This window comes from Mus pahari, chromosome 4 (genome assembly GCF_900095145.1).
Source record: "Mus pahari chromosome 4, PAHARI_EIJ_v1.1, whole genome shotgun sequence".
Lineage (NCBI taxonomy): Eukaryota > Metazoa > Chordata > Mammalia > Rodentia > Muridae > Mus > Mus pahari.
Genome location: NC_034593.1, coordinates 55,662,447 through 55,683,270, shown reverse-complemented (window position 1 = coordinate 55,683,270; position 20,824 = coordinate 55,662,447). Strand labels below are relative to the sequence as shown.

The following is a 20,824-nucleotide window of genomic DNA, read 5'->3' as shown; positions in this document are numbered from 1 at the left end:
TATTGGATGGAACACAGGGCCCCCAATGAAGCAGCTAGAGAGAGTACCAAGGAGCTAAAGGGGTCTGTAACCCTATAGGAGGAACAACAATATGAACTAACCAGAGCTTGTGTCTCTAGTTGCATATGTAGCAGAGGATGGCCTAGTCGGCCATCAATGGGATGAGAGGCCTTTGGTCTTGCAAAGATTATATGCCCCAGTACAGGGAAATGCCAGGGCCAGGAAGTGGGAGTGGGTAAGTTGGGGAGCAGGGCAGGGAGAGGGTATAGAGGACTTTCGGAATAGCATTTGAAATATAAATGAAGAAAATATCTAATAAAAATCCTTTTACTCTACTATGTAAAATAGTCAGTTATATTGGTGTTATTTATATCCTGTGAAATAACCATTTGTATTAAAAACATCAAGATCTACATAGCTGAACATCTACCTATATGACTGAGGATGGACTTTTAGGTCTGAAAGTTAATACTTTTTTATTTTATTTTATTTACTTTTTATTTTTTGATACAGATCTCACTTTGTAGTTCTAGCTGTCCTGGGATGCGCTCTGTAGACCAGGCTGACCTGGAACTCACAGAGATCAGCTGGCCTCTGCTTCCCAAGAGCTGGCATCAAAGGCATGCACAACCACATCTGGCTAATAAAAGGATTTTTTAAAATTATCGAATCATATGTTTTCAGTTAATAGGTCCTCTGTAAATCTGTTATTAGTTCTTTAACATGAATGACTTAGATTCCAGTTTAACTGCCTCCATTCACGAAGGAACTATCCAATCATTACCATTTCCTAAGTATTATGATCCTTTCATGACAAAACCATGTTGATGAGCATATATTCCACCACATAGAATAATATGTAGATGAAGATACACTGGCTAGAAAACTTATCAAAACCAGTCCTGATTGTTATAAAATATGAGGAGTTGGTAATAGTATTTAAGGTAAATAAAAAATATTTCAAAAGAACTGTTAGCTTAAGTATATGAACTTATAAAAAGAAACTCCGTACCCATAATGGCTGAAAGGAGCTGCATAAAATATTGGAAAGATCACTGTTATAAATATATTGATAGTTCAATTTTGAAATAGTTCATCTTTTGTTTTTCATGGTGTAACAGCTTAAGTATGTAGTTAATACTCTTCCTCTTTTAGATAAACCACATGGCACCAGTTTTGAATAATAACTCAAGAACTGTTAGTTTTTAAAGTTCTTTAAAAATATGTTTTACTTTGAATGGTTAGGAAGCCGCCTATTTGCAAAACTAAATGTAACCTCAACCTTTTCGAAAGAAATCCCTTTACCTACAGAGAAAATAGTAATTTCCCTGTTAAAAGGCTGGCCTTCCATTTAGTCTTAAAATATATACACATTTCTCTTAGTATAAATAGAGAAATAGAGTATCTTTGGTGTCAGAATAAAAAAATTAAAGATATAAATGACTTCACATGTTTATATGAAAATATTGGGGTACAATGCTGTGGTGGTTTGAATAGGTATGACCCACATAGATTCAGGTGTTTGAATGATTGGCCACAGGAAGTAGAGATATTAGGACATGCAGCCTTGCTAGAGTGGGTGTGGCCTTACTGGAGGAAGTGATTCACTGTGGAGGCACGCTTTGATATCTTATATATGCTCAACCTATGATACACAGTCTCCTTCTGCTGCCTGCAGACCAAAATGTAGAACTCTCAGCTCCTCCAGCACCATGTCTACCTACACACTGCCATGCTTTCTGCCATGACGATAATGGACTAAACCTCTGAAACCATAAGCTAGCCCCAATGAAATATTGTCCTTCATAAGAAATGGCACAGTAATGGTGTACTCTTCACATCAATAAAATCCTAACTAAGACAAAAAATATTCACATGCTTACTTAGTCAACACCCATAAACATCTTAAACTATTCTTGGTGCCAGTAGAAGCCAGACTAGGGAATTGGCTCTCCTAGAGCTGGAGTCAAATCTGTTCCTGAGACTCCTCACATGTGTGCTTGGGATGGAACCCATGGTTTTTGTAAGAATAGTACACACTCTTAGCTTATGACCCACTTCTCTAGCCTTCAGTCCATAATTTTCTGCAGAAAACTTTTTATTCTATCCAGGTCTCTTCTCTTCAACGATCCCAATAATAATTATTTTCAAATCTGTATAAGTAACAGGCACTTATATCCACTAACATGAATCTTCCAGCAATTCTCTCTGTAACTTAGTCCTTATATCAAGAAAATGAGGTTAGAAATTGAAACAACAAGCCAGGTGTGGTGGTGCACGCCTTTAATCCCAGCACTTAGCAGGCAGAGGCAGGCAGATTTCTGAGTTCGAGGCCAGCCTGGTCTACAGAGTGAGTTCCAGGACAGCCAGGGCTACACAGAGAGAGAGAGAGAGAGAGAGAGAGAGAGAGAGAGAGAGAGAGAGAGAGAGAGAGAGATTGAAACAACAAAACATACCCTATCAGTTTGGCGGTTCCTCAGAAAATTGGACATAGTACTATTGGAGGACTATATACCCAGAAGATGCTCCAACATATAATAAGGACACATGCTCCACTATGTTCATAGCAGCCTTATTTATAATAGCCAGAAGCTAGAAAGAACCTAGATGTCCCTCAACAGAGGAATGGATACAGAAAATATGGTACACTTACGCAATTGAATACTACTCAGCTATTAAAAACAATGAATTTATGCAATTCTTAGGCAAATGGGTGGAACTAGAAAATATAATCCTAAGTGAGGTAACCCGGTCACAAAAGAACACACATGGTATACACTCACTGACAAGTGGCTATTAGCCCAGAAGCTTGGAATACCCAAGATTCAATTCACAGAACAAATGAAGCTCAACAAGAAGGAAGACCAAAATATGGTCCTTCAGTGCTTCTTAGAAGGGGAACAAAATACCCTGGGAAGAGATACAGAGGCAAAGTGTGGAGCAGATACTGAAGGAAAGACCATTCAGAAACTGCACTACCAGGGGATACATCCAAAATACAGTCACCAAACCCAGACACTATTGTGGATGCCAAAAAGTGTTTGCTCACAGGAGCCTGATATAGCTGTCTCTGCCAGTGCATGATAAATACAGAGGTGAGTGCTCTCAGTCAACCATTGGACTGAGCATAAGGTCCCCTATGGAGGAGCTAGAGAAAGGACTGAAAGAGCCTGCAGCCCCATATGAGGGACTGAAGGTCCCATACTTTGGACAGCCAGGGCTATACAGAGAAACCCTGTCTCGAAAAACCAAAACCCAACCAACCAACCAACCAAACAAACAAACAAACCAAAAAAGTTGATTCACTTTTAATACTCGGTCTCATTCCTAAATGTTCACACTCTTCCACTCCAAACAGCATTCCCCCAGTAGCCTTGCTGGGCTGTTCTCTGATCTGGGCTGTGATCTACTCACTCCTGGAGCGCTGGGGATAAGGTTATTCAATGCTTGAGAACTTCCAACTAGTTAAAGCTCCCCTTAATGTAGAATATAAAACTTTCTGTGGAGTTTGAAGCTCATATTCACAGCCTCTTAGAAATATATTCTACTAGCTGGTGGTTCTATCAGGCCATTGTTATGAGGTAACATCTTTTTTTTCGGTCATCAACTACTGAACTTAGGACATATATATTCTGGAGGCCAAAACAGCCAGAGCTGTGCCGCTGGAAGCCTGACCCAGTGTGATCTGTTGAGTCCTGCGTTTTTACCCAGACACAGACATATGCATATGCACCCAGAATACATGCACTTATACATGTGTGCACACTCACACCACACATTCACATATGTACACACAAATACCAGCAAACACACACAAACATACACATATGTGACATCGCAGACATGAGTGTGTGAATACATGCACATACATGGACACATTGACTGTATTCTTAAGTACCATAGGGTAAAAATTAGAAAAAGACAAATTTGAAACATGGAAGTAACAGAGTCAACACTGGGGTAACCTAGCTGCCATTCACAACCACTTACCTGAAATTGCCAGGACTGTGTACATCTGTTTTAATAGAATTGACTGCATACTCTGGCCGGTAGGTCCCACACCACACCTTGAAGTATGAATAGACAAAGAGAAGCAACATACTTAGGTATAATCATGGAGCAATGTGGCTAGGTTGGGGGAAAAATTAATTTGGAACTTGCCTTCAACCGTTAACTCTTCAAATAATGTACATTGAAAGGCATAGTCATTTATAATGACCATGGTCTGACATTCTTGTTGCAAATAATGCAAGTTAGTCAAGTCAAATGTTCCACCCCAACTGATTAAAATAAAACTCAGCATGCAATATTCAGCTTGGATGAAATTACAACTTAAAAGTATTTTCATATTTATCAAACATGTAAGACATGCTACCTGGGCAAAGTTCAGGAAGAATAGTTGTTTGTGATTGAGGTCAAGTCCAGGGAGTAATTCTTCTTCACCATTCTTTTTAACATAATTCTGATAGGCCTAGGGAGTAAAATAAAAGACTAGAATTGTAAATTTATACAAAACCCTATTCCAAAAGGCTATGTAACCAAGTAACTTGCCTTTATCAAATGACTGTAATAATACACTTAGATATGGCAACCTGCAACACTTGCATGGATTAAGAAGAAGACTAGAATACATCTATAAATGCTCAGAAAGAATAAGAGACTGATTAGCAGATGACAAGAGCCTGGCATGTCAGATAATCACACTGAATGTCAGTTTTGTGAAAGATGACTTGAGTACATGATGAGAATCTTACCTTAGTATTGTTCTATGGATAGATGGGTTAGTCTGGCCCATTGGAGGAATGGCTTGCCAAAGGGGGTTGTCTGCAATTGTTATTTTTAGCTTAGTTACTACTCTTAGAAAAATAGGCTCACAGCAGATTTATTCTGAATGTTTCTTGCCAAAAGTTTAAGGGATTCTCTTGAGATTCCTTAGGGCCTTCGTGTTCTACAATCCTAGGTTAAGGATAGGGAGCTATTCTAGTCCTCTCAGTACAGAACAAAATAGTTTAACTTCCAAAACATCAAGCAAAAGGAATTCTGGCCACCTGAATATCAGAGAATGTTCTGAAACCTCAAAGTTTATGTTCACTGTTGAGAAATTTAGTTTTGCTCTGCTGTTGACAATATAAAAATGGATTAATAATAAACTTTCTGAGAGGATATTTATAATTTCTTTTAAAAATTCAACTTAGTTAATTAATTTGTGGGTATGTACATGAGTGTCTGAGAGTATATAGGATGGCACTGTGCTGCATGTGTGGAGTTCAAAGGACAGCTTGCAGGAGCCGATTCTCTCCTACCCAGTGGCTCAACTCAGGTGGTCAGATTTTGTGGCAAAGGCCTTTATGAACCAAGCCACCTTACCAGCCAGTTCTAATTTCTTATAAAGAAATTCATCAATTACATATGTAAAAATCTTATTTCAGTTCTTTTTCCTTATCATCAACATAGAATAGTGAGTCTTTACTATATAAAGGTTTTTATATATATGGAAGGCTTATGCCTCTTCCCTTGTAGGGAGTTCACAGTCTAGGATAGGGGCAGGTGATTTCATGCTGAAATCATACAGTGTTATAAATATTTGTAAATTGTACTTTCTTTTATTACAATAATTCTCAGCTTCCTTAAGGTGAGCAGTATTGCAGAATCATAAAAGGTGTTAATTACTAACACCATATCCAGTTAACACAGTCACAGGGACTGTTGCAGAATCAACAAAGTGTTGAGTTAACATATGACACAATGATTTGCATAATACTGATACTCAGTCTTTAACATCACACCTTATGAAACAAGACCATCCCTGAGAGATAGTTATGAACCAAGGCAAGTTCTATAGCACGTTTATATTACTTTTCCAAGAGCATTTATGCCATAGTGAAGGGAGAGGAAAGTCATTCCAAGGCTGAAGGGCTCTGAGGTGAGAAGAAATAGACTATCTGGGGTAATACTGGCCAGAGTACCAAGGAAGAGAAATTCTGAAAGAAGATTTCAAGATCAGAGCAGGTTGCCTTTGAATATTCAGCTTTGTGTTAATCTGGAGATCACACCAAGAGGATTACAGTTAGCAATGCTTGAGGCACAGGAAGCTAAGGATGGGGCCATTCAAGATCCACAGGGAAGCAGATCTATTAACTCTAAATAAAGCATTATTTTAGTTGCAATTAACAAGTTGTACAAACAAGTTTTAAAAAGGAGCAAACCATTTCTAGTCAATCTAGCTGTATCTAGAAAAATGTTCAAGAACACTTATAGGAAATTAAAAATTATCCAGCACCCAGAGAGGTAAAATGCATGCTATTTGCCACCTAGTAAGAAAAAAATTAATTACCCAACATTCAAACCAGCTAGGATTTTTATGTGACTTTATCTTCCAGGTCTCATACATTGAAGAGGCTGTGTTATAGGCACACTGTTGGCTCCACCACTCATAGATCTGATCTGTTCTGTTGTGTTGCTTCCATTTTCCTGACACAATCACCCTTTACTCTTAGTGTTCCAGTAATGAATGACCAGATAATCCTACTGGGTCCTCAACCATTCTACTGAGCTGGGAAAACCTCATTCTCTCTGTGGAACCCTTATCCTTTTTGTCATGTCAAGTAGATTGCTCATTTTCTCACGCATGAGCTGATTCAGGGCCAAGAGGTACACTCAAATTCATCTTCATTCCTCCTTGTTGCTTCTAAAAGCACCATTCTTTCAGCAGTTTGTGGAATTCCCTATTTTTCTCTTCCACATTGGCATTTACCAGCTCATCTTTTAATTCATATTCACATCCCCAAGTACTGTTATCCTTCATGGAAGTTGTGTTGCTACCTAAAATGGTGCTACAGACAAAGCAAAGTTCTTAGAAGTACTCAGGTGGAAAGACTGTAAGAGCCAGAGGACTTGGACACTTACTGTAAAGGAGTGCCTTCTAGACATTATGGGGAACCTGTCTCCATTATTCAGGTCTAAACAAGGCCTGAATAATGACACTGACAGCCAACATGGCGATGTGCCCCTTGATGAGTAGTATCCAATCCCAAGTGATCAATACAAACACATGCACGTAGCAAGCAGCACTAAAGGGACTCTATAGGTTTTACATGTACACACACACACACACACACACACACACACACACACACACACATATATATAAGAGATAATAGTAAAGGGGAAGAGGTTATGAATTTGAGATGGATTTGGGGAGACAGGAGGAGTTGAGGGAAGAGGAAGGTGCAAAAATTATGTAAATACAATACTCATACATGAAATTCATGAAATAAGCAAATAAAGTACTTGCATGCAAGTATAAATGGAAGACTAACTGTGAATCTAATAAATATTCCAACGATAATAATTCTTGAAGAATAATAGTTGGGCCAACTACATGGCCATTACTGGAGCTATTTCACAATCCTTAACTTTTCTCAGTGAGCAGACTGTGCCTTGATGTTATGTCTGCAGTTTATGCAGATTATCATCTCCACAGGCTGCCTGACCTGCTGGGAAGCTGAGCGTTCCACTTATACTGATAAGTGACCCCAGAATGACTTGCATGCAACACCTTTACTAAGAAATTACTGCAGGTTAATTTCAAAGAAATATTTTGTGTCCTCTCCAGGTTTGTATATCGTCTTGTGTCTATTTGTAATTTTCAGTGTTAACTTTTCCCCTCGAGTCCCATTTTCAGTCTTCATTTTCTGCCTATACATGTCTCTTATAAAAAGCTTTAAAGAAGTGGGTAAATATGATGAATGAACCCTCCCATCGCTGAAATGGGAATAAAATATACTCACTCTGTATGCTTGGCCAATACCTCCATTATCAGCAATGTTTTCTCCTAGTGTATTAATTCCATTGAGCTGTTTAAAGAAAGATTCCCTATTAGGATTGTTATAGAAAGTACTAACATCACACTTATGATTGCATATCTAAATATTTTCTAAAGAATGCTGCTGACATACATGCTGTCCACCTGCTAGGTCCCATGAAAAGTTTCCATACTGGTACACCATACATTGGGATTGGTCTTTAAAATTATTTGCTGACTGCTGCGTCCACCAGTCAACGAGGTCTCCATCTTTGTTGAAATTTCTTCCTGTAATATATCCATTTGGTAAAAAGAAAATTTGCTCCAATAAGATTTTTTATGCTCTCTGTTTTATAATTGAAATTCTTTTAAAAGATTCACATGCTATTGTAAAACAAACAAACAAACAAACAAAAAAACTTACTATTTCAGCTCCTTAGTGGCATTTTGCAAAACTATCCTGAAAACTATCCCTCCATCCTGAAATCTCTAGTTTAAAGTGGAAAGGACTAAAATTCTGTTATGTGACCATGACGTGGAGCAGACAGTCAGAGAAACTGATTACTCTCCTGACTCCTAATTTTTTGGGGAAAGCTTGAATTTTACATGTCAATGTGCTTTGGAATTGACAGATAGTTCATCCACTTGGCTTATGCTACCACAGATGAGGCTATTAGATAAACACTCCTGAGTGCAGGCCTGTGACTCTGGATCCTTTCTGAACCATGACTATTTAATTTGATATTTTGAGACTTTAAAAGGTCAACAATCATTTTCTGGCACCCATTTTATGTTCCCAAACATTTTATTCAAAAGTAACTCCTTGCTTCCCTCTACTTTAAATAGCAACAAACTCTCCTGGAGTTTTTCTCCCAGATTTAAAGCACATTGATCTTTCCCTTTTTATATATCCAAATACATTCATACATTCATACATACTTTATATGTTTTGACATTTAATTGTGTCATCTTTTAAATAATTACAATATTGTGAATAAGAAAAGGGTTATGGAACAGAATTTGAACTGACACACTGATTCCACTAACTCCAAATTTTATAACGTTGCACATTGTGTTGGATGCCCCTGTATGACTTCACTTGAAAAATGGAAATATTATTAGTTGGTACTGGTTAAAACTGTTGCACCAACCAATTGAGTAACAGGTATCTAGTAAGTTTCTCTTTAAGGAGTTACTCTTTCTGTCTTCTTCTTTTTCTCTCTCTTTCTCTCCCTGGCTTTCTAAAATTCTGTGTATTGAACTAAAATTTGTTAGAATTTTTGCTGTATCCTTTGTACATGTCTTCAGTTCTTCAATTTTGTTTGACTGTAATTAAAACAGTAAATATTCTTGGTTGTTTAGGGATGCATATAAACATTTATGTGCTTACTGTTCACAAAGTTCTAAATTGCATATTAACCATAAAATAGAAAAAAAAAAAAACCAAACAAATGAAGTTCCTGACTACAAGCAGCTTAAGGACCACACAGGAACTTGATTGAGTGACATCTTCTGACTGTGTATCTAAGACTCAGATCCCGCCCTCAGGGAATCTGGAAATCTAAGACATACACAACAGGACCAGGCATCATTACTGGGTAGAAGAACGCTACTGTACATTCTCAATGTGAATATTTGCTTTAGTCTCTTAGAGTATAAAGCACACATTTCTTACTATCCATTAACATTTTGGGTTTCTTAAAAACACTTCAAATAGAACACTGACTATGTACTTAGACTTAATTCTAACTACATAAACAAATGTAATTTTGTACTGACAAATTATAACTTTTAAACGTAGGAGGATTAATCTCAGCCAAAGGAAAATGTTACCTATACTTTACCATTGTCATCAAAGCCATGTGTGATTTCATGTCCGATGACCATGCCGATGCCCCCATAATTCAATGAGTTGGACTGTCGAGCACTAAAGAATGGGGGCTGCAAAATGCCAGCAGGGAAGACTAAAGGAGAGAAGATGATGGACGATTTGTGAAGATGAGCATTGTCATTGTCACTGATGGTATCATGCTTTCTACCCTGTTTTCCACTATGTCAGTTTCACTCAGGTAGATAACAAAAGTCTTGTGTGATAGAAACCAACACAGTCATTTATTATTGATGGTGGCAAAGTGACTGAGTCATTCCCGTATGCGACCTATAATTTATTCATCACAGGTCACCTGCCAATCTTTTTAAAGATGTTTTTTTTCTCTGTAAAGATTCTGGGGCATGGAATATGCATAAACCACATTCTGGAAGTTCTTTCCCTTGTATAAATATATGGAAGGAAGAGCTACTCAAGAATACACATTTCTGATCGGTGTTCTCTTTGAAATTGTTATCTGTCCACAATACCATCTAAAATAAACTATCACTCAGTCAAAGGTATCCCTCCATCACTTAACCTTATTTTATTTACATTAGGGCTCCTATGATTACTCTAAATTCTGTTTATTTTCTTATTAATCATTGGAGTCCTTTATTTGATTTGCTCATTCCCGTTCTGGCACCTTAAGTCTCAGCCCTCTGAGATCTGAGATTCATCTGTTTGTACACACATTTGCTCATGTACTCTTTAGTCCATTTGTTTTAAGCTCATTTTCTCTAGAACCCCCAAACCTGATAGTGTTTGGAATATGATTAATACCCAGAAAAATGTGTTGACTAAGTCAATAATCAATTATAAACAAATAAATGCATATTTTAATAGACTATGTTGTCTTTAAAAAGTTAACTAAGTATGAAAATCTCAAAGAATAAAATTATTTTATTTAAAAAATTTAGTAGCTAAATGAATATTACCTCTTGTGTATTTGCCATAACATCTGTTTTAAATTGAAAACTTTCTCCATTTTTATGTCTCACAAATATTTGTATACATCAAACATCAAACACTTTCACCCTTCTAGGTAAGTGTTAACAGAATGTAGCCCCCACCAGTGAACCTCTTTTGTTGAGCTTAGGTGATCTTCTCCTCTATGAAGTTTGCACAGCACATGTGAGCTATCACAGCACATGTAAAATGTCAGGTGATATATTGTCCTTCCAAAATCACAGTTTGTCACTTCTTCTAGGAAGTCTGATAGAGAACATTCCCTCGCACTCTTTTCTCATGTCAAGCATGATTTATTTTCTAAGAGCTGTTCTTACGAACAACTCCTGCTCCACCTGTAATCTGTCCTAATTTAATCCACCCTCATGCTCTATTCTGTAGCCAGATTAAAGTTCAACAGTCCTCACTATTCCTCTCCTGCAAAGATACCTTGGGGGGGGGGTTATTATTGCTCTGCAGTCAAATAGTACCTTTTTCCTCACCCTGGTCATTACACGTTCCTGCACTCCAGGTTCCTAATGCTCACCCTGGTCTAGACCTTTGCATTATCTTCTTATAATAAATGTTCCTGCTAAGTACCCTGCCTGGAAAATACATTATTGTATTTTATTTTTTTTTTTTTTGGAATATATTGCCCCTATTTAATGAAAGGGACCATTGTTTTGAGTCAATGTTGTCAGAGGTTAGTTAACCCATGACTTTGAAAATGAATGAAGATGGATAAGTATCTTCATTCAGTAACTTTACCATTCATGTTCTAAAATTCTAGCAACCACTAGGTAATATCAGCACTATGTTCTGGAATCATTAAAGAATCTGTAATATGAATATATATATTTCAAGTAAGTCTCTGGGCCTGTACAGGATATCAAGACTGTAAATGAAAGACTTGAGTTTAAGTAATTAACAAATTAAAAAAAGAAAAGAAATTTAAAGTCTAGTTAACACAAAGTAGCAAGTAAGTTTCTTTTAAACAGGGTAAATATGACCTAACCATTCAGGGGTAATGACCTCAAGGGTAAACATTTGATATTTAAAAGGCTGACTTTAAATACTGTAAGCGATTTTGTTCACCAGCTCTTTCAATATGTTAGAAAGTTGCCATTTCCACCACTTTCAAATGACAAAATAATAAAAATAATCAACCTTTGTCTTGGAAGAATTTTGGTGAAACTCATTGCTCACATGTATCTATCTGAGCTAAACAGTGTCAAGAAATTTATTTTTAGCTGAAAGTATAAAAATTATATGCAGTACTTTATTAATTTAAACTGAGCATTATCTCCCACACTATGTACTGTGATTAAAATCCACCCATTATATAAAATGTTCTTATGAAATGTGCTATCAAGGCTAAACATTAACTACAGAGATGCAGCTGACTTAATTACAGCCTTAGACGCCATTCTTTAAATAAGTGATAGGATTTTTATGGCTCGTATTAATACTAGTCTTTAAGTTTAGCCTAGCAGATTATGAGCTCCTTTAACTTGGTCATCTGATTTTTTTAAAGGAGGATTTGCTCCATCTAGTTTACTTCTTGACAAGTAAACATCATAGAACTGTTAGTGACTTGTATGTTATCATGGCTGACAAGTGGTCAGTTAAATAAAGTGCAACAGTTGTCACTATTCCTCTCCTGCTAAGAAGTTTTGGGAGATCATGGAACCCTCTTCCTCACCCTGGAATTCCTTGGGATTCCTTGTTAATAAAGAAGACACAGAATAGGGGAGTCTCCACTAAAGCCAGACTAATGAATTACCAAAAGAATTGGGTTTGCAAAGAGTTGGCTCTCAGACCCTCCAAAACCTTTAAAGGGCTGATGCTTATTAAGTCTAAAAGCCAGTATAATTTTTAAAAGGGACTTTCATAAAATACACAGGAATAAGATAATCAGTATGTTATAGATTGGATGTTATGGAAGAAACAATTACCTAATGTGATTTGGACTACTTTAAATTTCCCATTACAATGAAAAGAGGTACATGGATCTATGGATACTTTAAGACGAGAGCCAATACCTCAATATCGGCTTTACTTTTAAAGGAGTATTTAAAAATTGGCCATACAGCAATCTGAGGAAGGACTTGAGAAAGTTGAGGAATTCTAAAGAATTCTTTATGGATATACCTTACCTATCTGATTTCGGCCTGAGGAATAAAATGCATTGACTACAGCTGCTCCACTTATCCACCTATGGAAGACATAAAAACTTGTTACAGATGATACCCCATTTTCCCATCCAATCCACTTGCCAGAAAAATAAATAAATGTTAACTCTCTCTGTGAAGCATGATCAACCAATTAATATTAGCCAACTAGAGTTAAAACTCATTGGAAAATATTTTTATTTCTCGAAAATTCAATATATAACCAGGTCTTCAGTCTGTTGATTTCATTTGCATTGAATTTTGTAGTGGCATCTGATGGTCCAAAACCTACTAGTACATTTTTTAGAAACTGTAATAGGTTAAAATTATGCTGAAATTCACTTGGCTTTACACTTTGATACAAAATTGTTCCAACAATTCTGGAACTGTTGATAATATATGAAACATTGGATTGTAAAATGTAGATAGCTTTACATTTTTCAATTCTTAGCTCATAATGAGCCTTTTTGAGAGCTTGGATACCTTAGTTTGGAACAATGAACTTCAAGTTATTGTCCCATAAATCCTGTTCAAAAACACAACTCTGAGAGAAATGAGGCAGTGGTTAAGAGTAGGACTTGCTCTTTCAAAGGACCAAAGTGTGTTTCTCAGTAACCACATCAGGCAGCCCACAAGTGCCTGTAACTCCAGTTCCAGGAGATCTAATGCCTCTGGCCTCTTGGGGCACATGCAGCCCTGTGTACAAACCCACAGACATATAAATGATTAAAAATAAAATAAAACTTCAAAAAGATACTTATAAAAAATGCAACATTGTAGCTAATTGAAGAAATGTATATTTTCAAATACCTCTAAAGTAAAATCCAGATGGCTTTTAAGAAAAGTTATCTGCTAGTCCATATCATGACTTAGGCTCTGCACAGAGTCTAGAGTTTATAAAACACAGGCCCCAAATATAGAAGACACTAATTATGGAAGTAAGAACTATTCATGAAAAATCATTACACAAAACTATATATAACAATTAAAAAAAAAAAACTGGTCTCATGATCATTTGAGGGCTGAAAGAGCTATTGTTCTTATGTCTTTCTGCTTAGACACTATGGAAGATGCCTGTCAATCATCATACACTAAACACTTAGAGCAACGTAAGTACTATTCCCACCTTAATAAGCTCATACAGATTATACGTCCACTGAAAATGGACACATCTTGATCTCTAATAACCTCTACTTAGCATTCCTGCATACACTTAAGACAGTCAGGAGTTTTGTCTTGAGGCTTCACTAGTTATTCTACCTCAGGGAAATAGCCAATGTGACAATTATTATCCTTTTAGCAGCAAATCACAGTGGTCCAGTAATACGTCTTACATAAGAACTCTCTGCTAGGCCTGGTACACAGTACAAAGTAAACGTATTAGTCATGATATTAGTAACTATTGCTGGTGTCAGGTATAAGCACTAGTTTAACCTCTTAAAATAACTCTTGGAGACCAGCATGTAACAACTATTTTTGAATGACATGATTAAAAATTTACTTTATAACAATGTAGTTCATATTTTCGTGAACTTCTCTTTTGGAAAGTAATGTCTGGAAGTAGCAAAAAATTGTTTCCTGTTAGTTTGTTACTGCTATTATTTTAATACAACAGACACTGTAAACAGGGTGGGACTGACATATCAGTCCTCCCTAGCTTCATCAGAGCTGAATCATGAGTAGTTCAGCACTTCCTACAAGCTGATGATTACAAGAATATATCTTATTGTTTTAATTAAACAGCACTTGCTTACTGCACAATTTGTAGTGACTCACAAGCAAGGCAAATGTTTGTGAACCCAAAATATTAGATTAAAATGGAGAAACCAGAACTATACAGAACAAGTGGTTCTCATTTATGTGACTAACAAATATACAAAGAAGGTATTTGTATGGACAAAAACGGAAATAAGGAAATGTGATGTATTTAAATGATCTTTGCATAGGCTTACACAGGTAACATGAGTCAGGTTCAAGTGATGTTCTTTGGAACTGGTGAAAGGGTCAACAGAGATGATGTGCTCAGATAATTTTAAGAAAACACAGTTGCATTATTTGAAAAATATTTCCAGTGTATTCTCAACATAGTCATAGCAAATATAGTAGTAGAACTTGTAATTAAACAGATTGTAATTATTAAAATTTTGTTACTAAAGTTATTTATGGATTTTTCACTTCTCAGTGGCTTTGGGGTTAGTGTCTTAATTGTGAATTTTGAGTTCTTGGCAATAATGTATTTTATGGGTAATTATAAATAATTGGCTCTGAATGAATGAAAAGTCCTAATAGCAAACTAGGAAAAGTAGCAACTTGAATTGTTTTAAGATGAAATGTCATACTGTCCTGAGGACAAAAACCAGGTAGTGTAAGCTAATGCTTCAGACAACACACTTCAAATGTCTCACTAAAAGACATAGACATGGAAAGATGGACCTCGTACAATATTGCCTATGTAGGTTTACTGCTTTTGTAAAAATAAGTATCATCTCTTATGTTTTAGAACCTTTCTACCCTTCTGATACATTACTGTAAAGAGTTTAAGGTTGCATTTTGATTAATGTTTGTGACTCTCCAGCTGGGAGAGTTCTACATATTAAAATGCCTACTGTGAATTATATCTTCTAGAAAATAGGTGACTATTTATGATCATGGGACACTCCCATAAAATTAGAATTATGATGACAGGGTATACTAAACACTAAGTAGTATTTTGCCTTTTTCCTCTCAAAATCTTTAATGGTGTGTTCTTAGTCTATTCTGGAGAATCATACAGATTCCAAAGTCCAGGGCATTTTGTTCCAGGTCATGGTCAGAACTTGAAGTACTATAATTATATCAGTCATTGCTTCTGAAGTGGGGAAATAACAGAAACAACGTAAGCGTCTGTTACTTGTGGTCAGTTATGAAATACCTCAAAATAGAATAGATAAATTAACAAGGTGAATAAAATATTTTTCACATTTAAGAGTGTTGTAATGGAAAGTCTAAGTCTCTTTGATTTCAATTCATCTACATGAATGGAGATGCTTTTATATGTAAAACTCAAAAAATTCTGACCATTACAGTAGCACATGGAAGACAAAATGATATAAAGAATATAAAGAAAACAAAATATAAAAAAAATAAAGAAAACAAAACCAAAACCAAATGGAGGTGCTATTTCTCTAAAGTAATGGTGATTGTATGCTCCTTCAAGACACCTCCCATGCATGCAGACTAAACACTACCCGTCTATTATGTGCAGTGTTAGTCTGGGAAAAGAAGCAAAACAGTGAGTTCTGTTCTCTTCCTGCTTCCAGTGGTTTGGGTATGTGTGAAGCATGGGCTGTGTGGTTAGATGGTAGTGTGGGAATGCAGAAAGTAGGAAAGTAAGACATTGGCTTTTTTGAAGATATACTTTATGTGAGTACACTGTTACTCTCTTTAGGCATCAGATCCCATTACAGATAGCTGTGAGCCACCATGTGGTTGCAAGAAATTGAACTCAGAACCTCTGGAAGAGCAGTCAGTGCTCTTAACTGCTGAGCCATCTCTCTAGCCCAAGAAATTTACTTTTTACACAATTACTATTATTTAATTTTAATTTCTGAAATGTAGTTGTGTCAGGTAAGCTTAATTTGTTTTGAATCGTCCTCAAAGACAGACTCGCTGTATAAGTTGGAGGTGTAACTAAAATACACTTGAGAGAGAGAGAAGCCAGATGTTTGCCTTCCATCTCTTTCTACCCTGAGAAAGCTAGGCAGCCAAGAAGCTGCCAGGCAGTGGTGGTGCTCACCTTTAATCCCAGCACTTGGGAGGCAGAGGCAGGTGGATTTCTGAGTTCGAGGCCAGCCTGGTCTACAGAGTGAGTTCCAGGACAGCGGACAGCCAGAGCTACACAGAGAAACCCTGTCTCAAAAAAACAAAACAAAACAAAACAAAACAAACAAACAAAAAAGGGAAGCTAGTGGACTGCAAAAGCATTTAGAACCAATCTCATTTCAGCCACTCTGAGTAACTTTAAAGCCTAAAATAAAGAACAAGACCATGAATAGCCTTTTCCCTGGGAGTACTCAATTCTCAGCATCTATTCTGAGAGCAACTCCTTTGAAATCAGCAGTACAATAAATAGATTTTTCTGTGTGCCTTCTTCAAGTGGTTGAAAGAAGCATGCTCTAGAAATCTCAGATTATTATATTCTTATACTTATTAATGTTTTTCTCAAATGGATCCCATGAACTTTCTTGGTCTTTCAGATCATCCTGACCATATAGATGATACCTTCAATCTGCAAGTATGGAAACCGAGTCACTGTATAGCTACTAAACTCTTTGTCCTAATGCATGTATACACTAAGTAACATAACTGGGGAAAATATATTTAAATGGAAGGGAAGATGACCTGCTTAATGTCCTACCAAATTCTAGCACCTAACTGCTGATCCACATGATAGACAAATTTCAGTGCATGACTAATGTCATTTTCTTGTGAATAGAAAAAAAGGACTTTTTCTCTTTCTCTCCCACCTTACCCCCCAAAACCACGTTCAAGGAAAAAGTAGATATTATTAACAAAACTTAGGAAAAAGTAAAAATCAACATTAACAACAAAATCCAAAACAAAGCTCAATGACTAACTTTACAGAGCTAATAAATAAGAAGCAGTAATTCTAATTCAGGGTTGCCTAGTTCCCATGAGCTCCCAGTGCCCCTGCCCCCTCTCCCCAGTTCCACAGCTCACATTTTACTCTCATTCCATAGTTGTAGTACTTTGAGCACTAAACAAAAATGCAGGAGAACTAAACTCCAAGCATTGCATGGAGTAGTGACCATAATTGAAGTGCAGTAGATGACTGGATTTGTCTGAGCACAAAAGCCTTAGAATTGAGAGTATCCATTTTTCCTGATATTAGGTAATCCTAAAATTCTAGGGAAGAACCAAAAGCTCTTCTATTTTATTGAACCCTTGGTGCTTACCTAACTTGACACAACAGCATTATTTACCCAGATGGCTAGATCTTAACAGAGATAGTGACAGTCTATGTTTTATTTTTTTAACTTGAACCAGTAGGACTTAGCACAATGTTGGAAAAAAATGATAGGAAATCACCAAATATATGGGGTTACCAATGGGTGTACCACACACCAAAGATTGACCCAGCTTGCCCCCTGATTGGGAGCATGAAAGACACTGCAATTCTGTAGTCTCAGAGAGCTGTGGCCACTAGAGCTTCTGAAATGTCTTCCACAATTAAGTGGGATTATGGGACATCTTGATCCTATATTTTGATCTCTAGGATTCTACTGATTTCAGTCTACCATCATCTGATTTATCCCAATCAGAAAATGCAGCAGACATGAGGTAAGGAAGATACCCAACAGGACAGTGATTATTGTTTTGCTTTTAGTGACTACTCTGTTCAATGCATTATTAAATTAACTTCTAGCTGTAATTCTCTGAGAATAAATTATCAAATGGAAATTTATTTTAAAGTCAGTATTAACACTAAAAAACTCACTAGGAAATCTTATAGTTTTTTTTGTTCATGAACACACAACCCTTCAGGTTTATTTTTGTTCTATTAACACTAAGTGAACAATTATGGTAGTAGAAGTAAGTGATTTTAGATGTGTCATTAAGTAATTTTTTTTTTATTAAGTAACCTTGCCAGCACTTATTATACTTCCAGTTCAGTGCTATTTTTTTCTGAGCTGGAAATATTTGAAATTCCTTTGCAATTACACAAAAACCTCAAAAGGCATCATGTTCAGAGTAAAAGAACAAAAAATATGCATAGGCATCCAGAAACCATATGAAGTTTTCAAATCCCTGTTCTTTGCAGGTGTGAGCTGTTCACAAGTGCAAAGGGAGGTCCTTTAGCCAAATCATTAACTTGGACATATCGCATGCACATTCCTTGAGATTAGGTTTTAAAATTTATTTAACAGAGAACAGCCATAGGGATGTATAAATTCACCAGCTGTGGAGGTAAAATATGGAGATAGAAGCATTTTTATTTTATCTGCTGAATTAACTTTGTCAACATTATTTCAAATTGGCAATTGCACTTGCATGCTCTAACAACATATGCAAAGGGTCCACATTCTATTAATTGATACTAGTTTCTTCTTTTTATACAAGTCAGTTTCTTCAGCATCAAACTTTACTAGTGCTTTGACTGAAATTTGCAAGGTACAGTTCTGTATGGGTGAACAGAAAGCTGCCAAGGTACAGGAAATAAACGGGATAACATTTGAGTTAAGCCATGTAGAGATCGCTGTTAGATAAACAAGGGAAGAAAGGATGCTATAAGCTGTGATGGTGCTTATCTTTAACCTCAGTGTGGGGCAGTGAGCTGTGATAGGCAGCCTGGTCCCCAGTTGAGCTCATTCTTAGAACCCTGGAGACCTGGTAGGTGACAGTCCTTGCAAGGGACAGTCTCTGGGGTTCTAAGCCTGAGCAGGACCAGGGACCAGACTGCCTATCACGGCTCACTGCCCCACACCTTAGTACTCAGGAGGTAGAGGAAGGAAGATCTAATAAGTTTGAGGCCTGCCTGGTCCACATAGCAAGCCATAGGACAGTCATGACTATATACAGAAACCCTGTTTCAAACAAAACAAAACAAAACAAAACAAAACAAAACAAAACAAAACAAACAAAAAAGGATGCTATAAGTTCAGAAGCAATAAGGGAAAGGCTGGGGTCTGGTAGTTTGAAAGCATTGCATGCGGCTAGTTGTTTGGACTGAGGGGGAGTTTGGGTGACTATGAAGGAATTATGGAGAGTTACCGGAAACTATGGGAAATTTGGACTCTTTCAAAAGTTTGTATTTCCTGATCTAAGCAACAGGAAGCACAGGGAAGGTTTCTAATCAGAAAGAACATGACTCAGGCTGTATCCTTGAGACCTTGGCGGATAGCAGTATGAAGATGAAGTGGAAACACGGGAAAATTGGAAGTAAACGTGTTTTTAAAATTAAATCACCAGGGAAAATGTGATAAGGAAGCAAAATGGAGACAATTAAACTGAAGCATTTATACATTCCTATATAATGTTTAACTAGCAGTGGATGAATGTAGTCCTTTGCTTTAGATCGAGATTTTTGTTAGTACTATGGATAAAACAGAACAGGCCAGAATGATCAAGATGAGGCCCTGGTTTCTGTCAGGGTGGGAACAAATTTGAAGCTTCTAGAAAATGGACAGATACAAGGAACAAGATTAATTTTTGCTTAAGTGGAAAAATGTTGCTCTTGTGTGGTTAATGATATAGCTAAGCAGAAATGCTTGTAATCAGCTAGATATTAAGTGTGAAGATCAGCAGATGGACTTGGGCCAGATTAAAACAGTCATATGTAATAAGGATGGTAGACTTCAAGAAGTACATGCACGTGCGTACTGGGAGCACGTGGAGTGGGAAAAGAAATTATATCTGAGTTCCTAGTTTGTTAATTGAATTTATTTACACTGGTTGGTAGCTTGAAGTTTTCATGCATCAGCATTTCTGTAAAGCACCCTGTAACATAACTGAATTTATAGTCTGAGCCCTACCATTTCAATATGGGTGTGAACATAGATCCCTCCTCCTAGTGTTTGGGAATGAGGATGTGAGTGAGTATGGAATGTGACTTCAGGGTACATGAATTAAGTTGACACTGTACATTTGTCTTTCTGACATTGTCTGTCAGTGAGGACCTGAACCTGGGGACACATGAAACAAGGACAGAGGCAACAACAGTCACTTTTCTCCTATTAAACTAGTGCCATGTAAGTGAGAAACTTTCGTGGGGAGAAACCGTAATGAAATATGGGCAACTTTTATTACAATACACCTCTTATGATTCAGTTCTGACAATTTAATGGCATTACAGCTAGAGTGCTTATGGTGATTTTTAAAGCACAAAATAAAGCTGGGCATGGTGGCACACTCCTTTAATCCCAACACTTGGGAGGCAGAGGCAGGTGAATTTCTGAGTTCGAGGCCAGCCTGGTCTACAGAGTGAGTTCCAGGACAGCCAGGGCTACACAGAGAAACCCTGTCTCGAAAAAACAA

General features: G+C 36.9%; 1 protein-coding gene across 3 annotated transcripts in view; it reads right to left on the bottom strand.

Annotated features, from left to right (window-relative positions):
- The window catches only part of Mme (membrane metalloendopeptidase), an 84,769-nt gene that overhangs the window by 8,348 nt on the left and 55,597 nt on the right, over positions 1-20,824 (bottom strand). For all 3 annotated transcript variants that reach the window (XM_029537467.1, XM_021195243.1, XM_021195242.2), the window contains exons 17-22: positions 12,776-12,834; positions 9,649-9,768; positions 7,959-8,092; positions 7,791-7,856; positions 4,376-4,471; positions 3,991-4,067 (exon numbers count right to left, since the gene is read on the bottom strand). In XM_029537467.1, the coding sequence (XP_029393327.1) occupies positions 3,991-4,067; positions 4,376-4,471; positions 7,791-7,856; positions 7,959-8,092; positions 9,649-9,768; positions 12,776-12,834 (552 nt within the window). The remainder of the gene's footprint in view (positions 1-3,990; positions 4,068-4,375; positions 4,472-7,790; positions 7,857-7,958; positions 8,093-9,648; positions 9,769-12,775; positions 12,835-20,824) is intronic.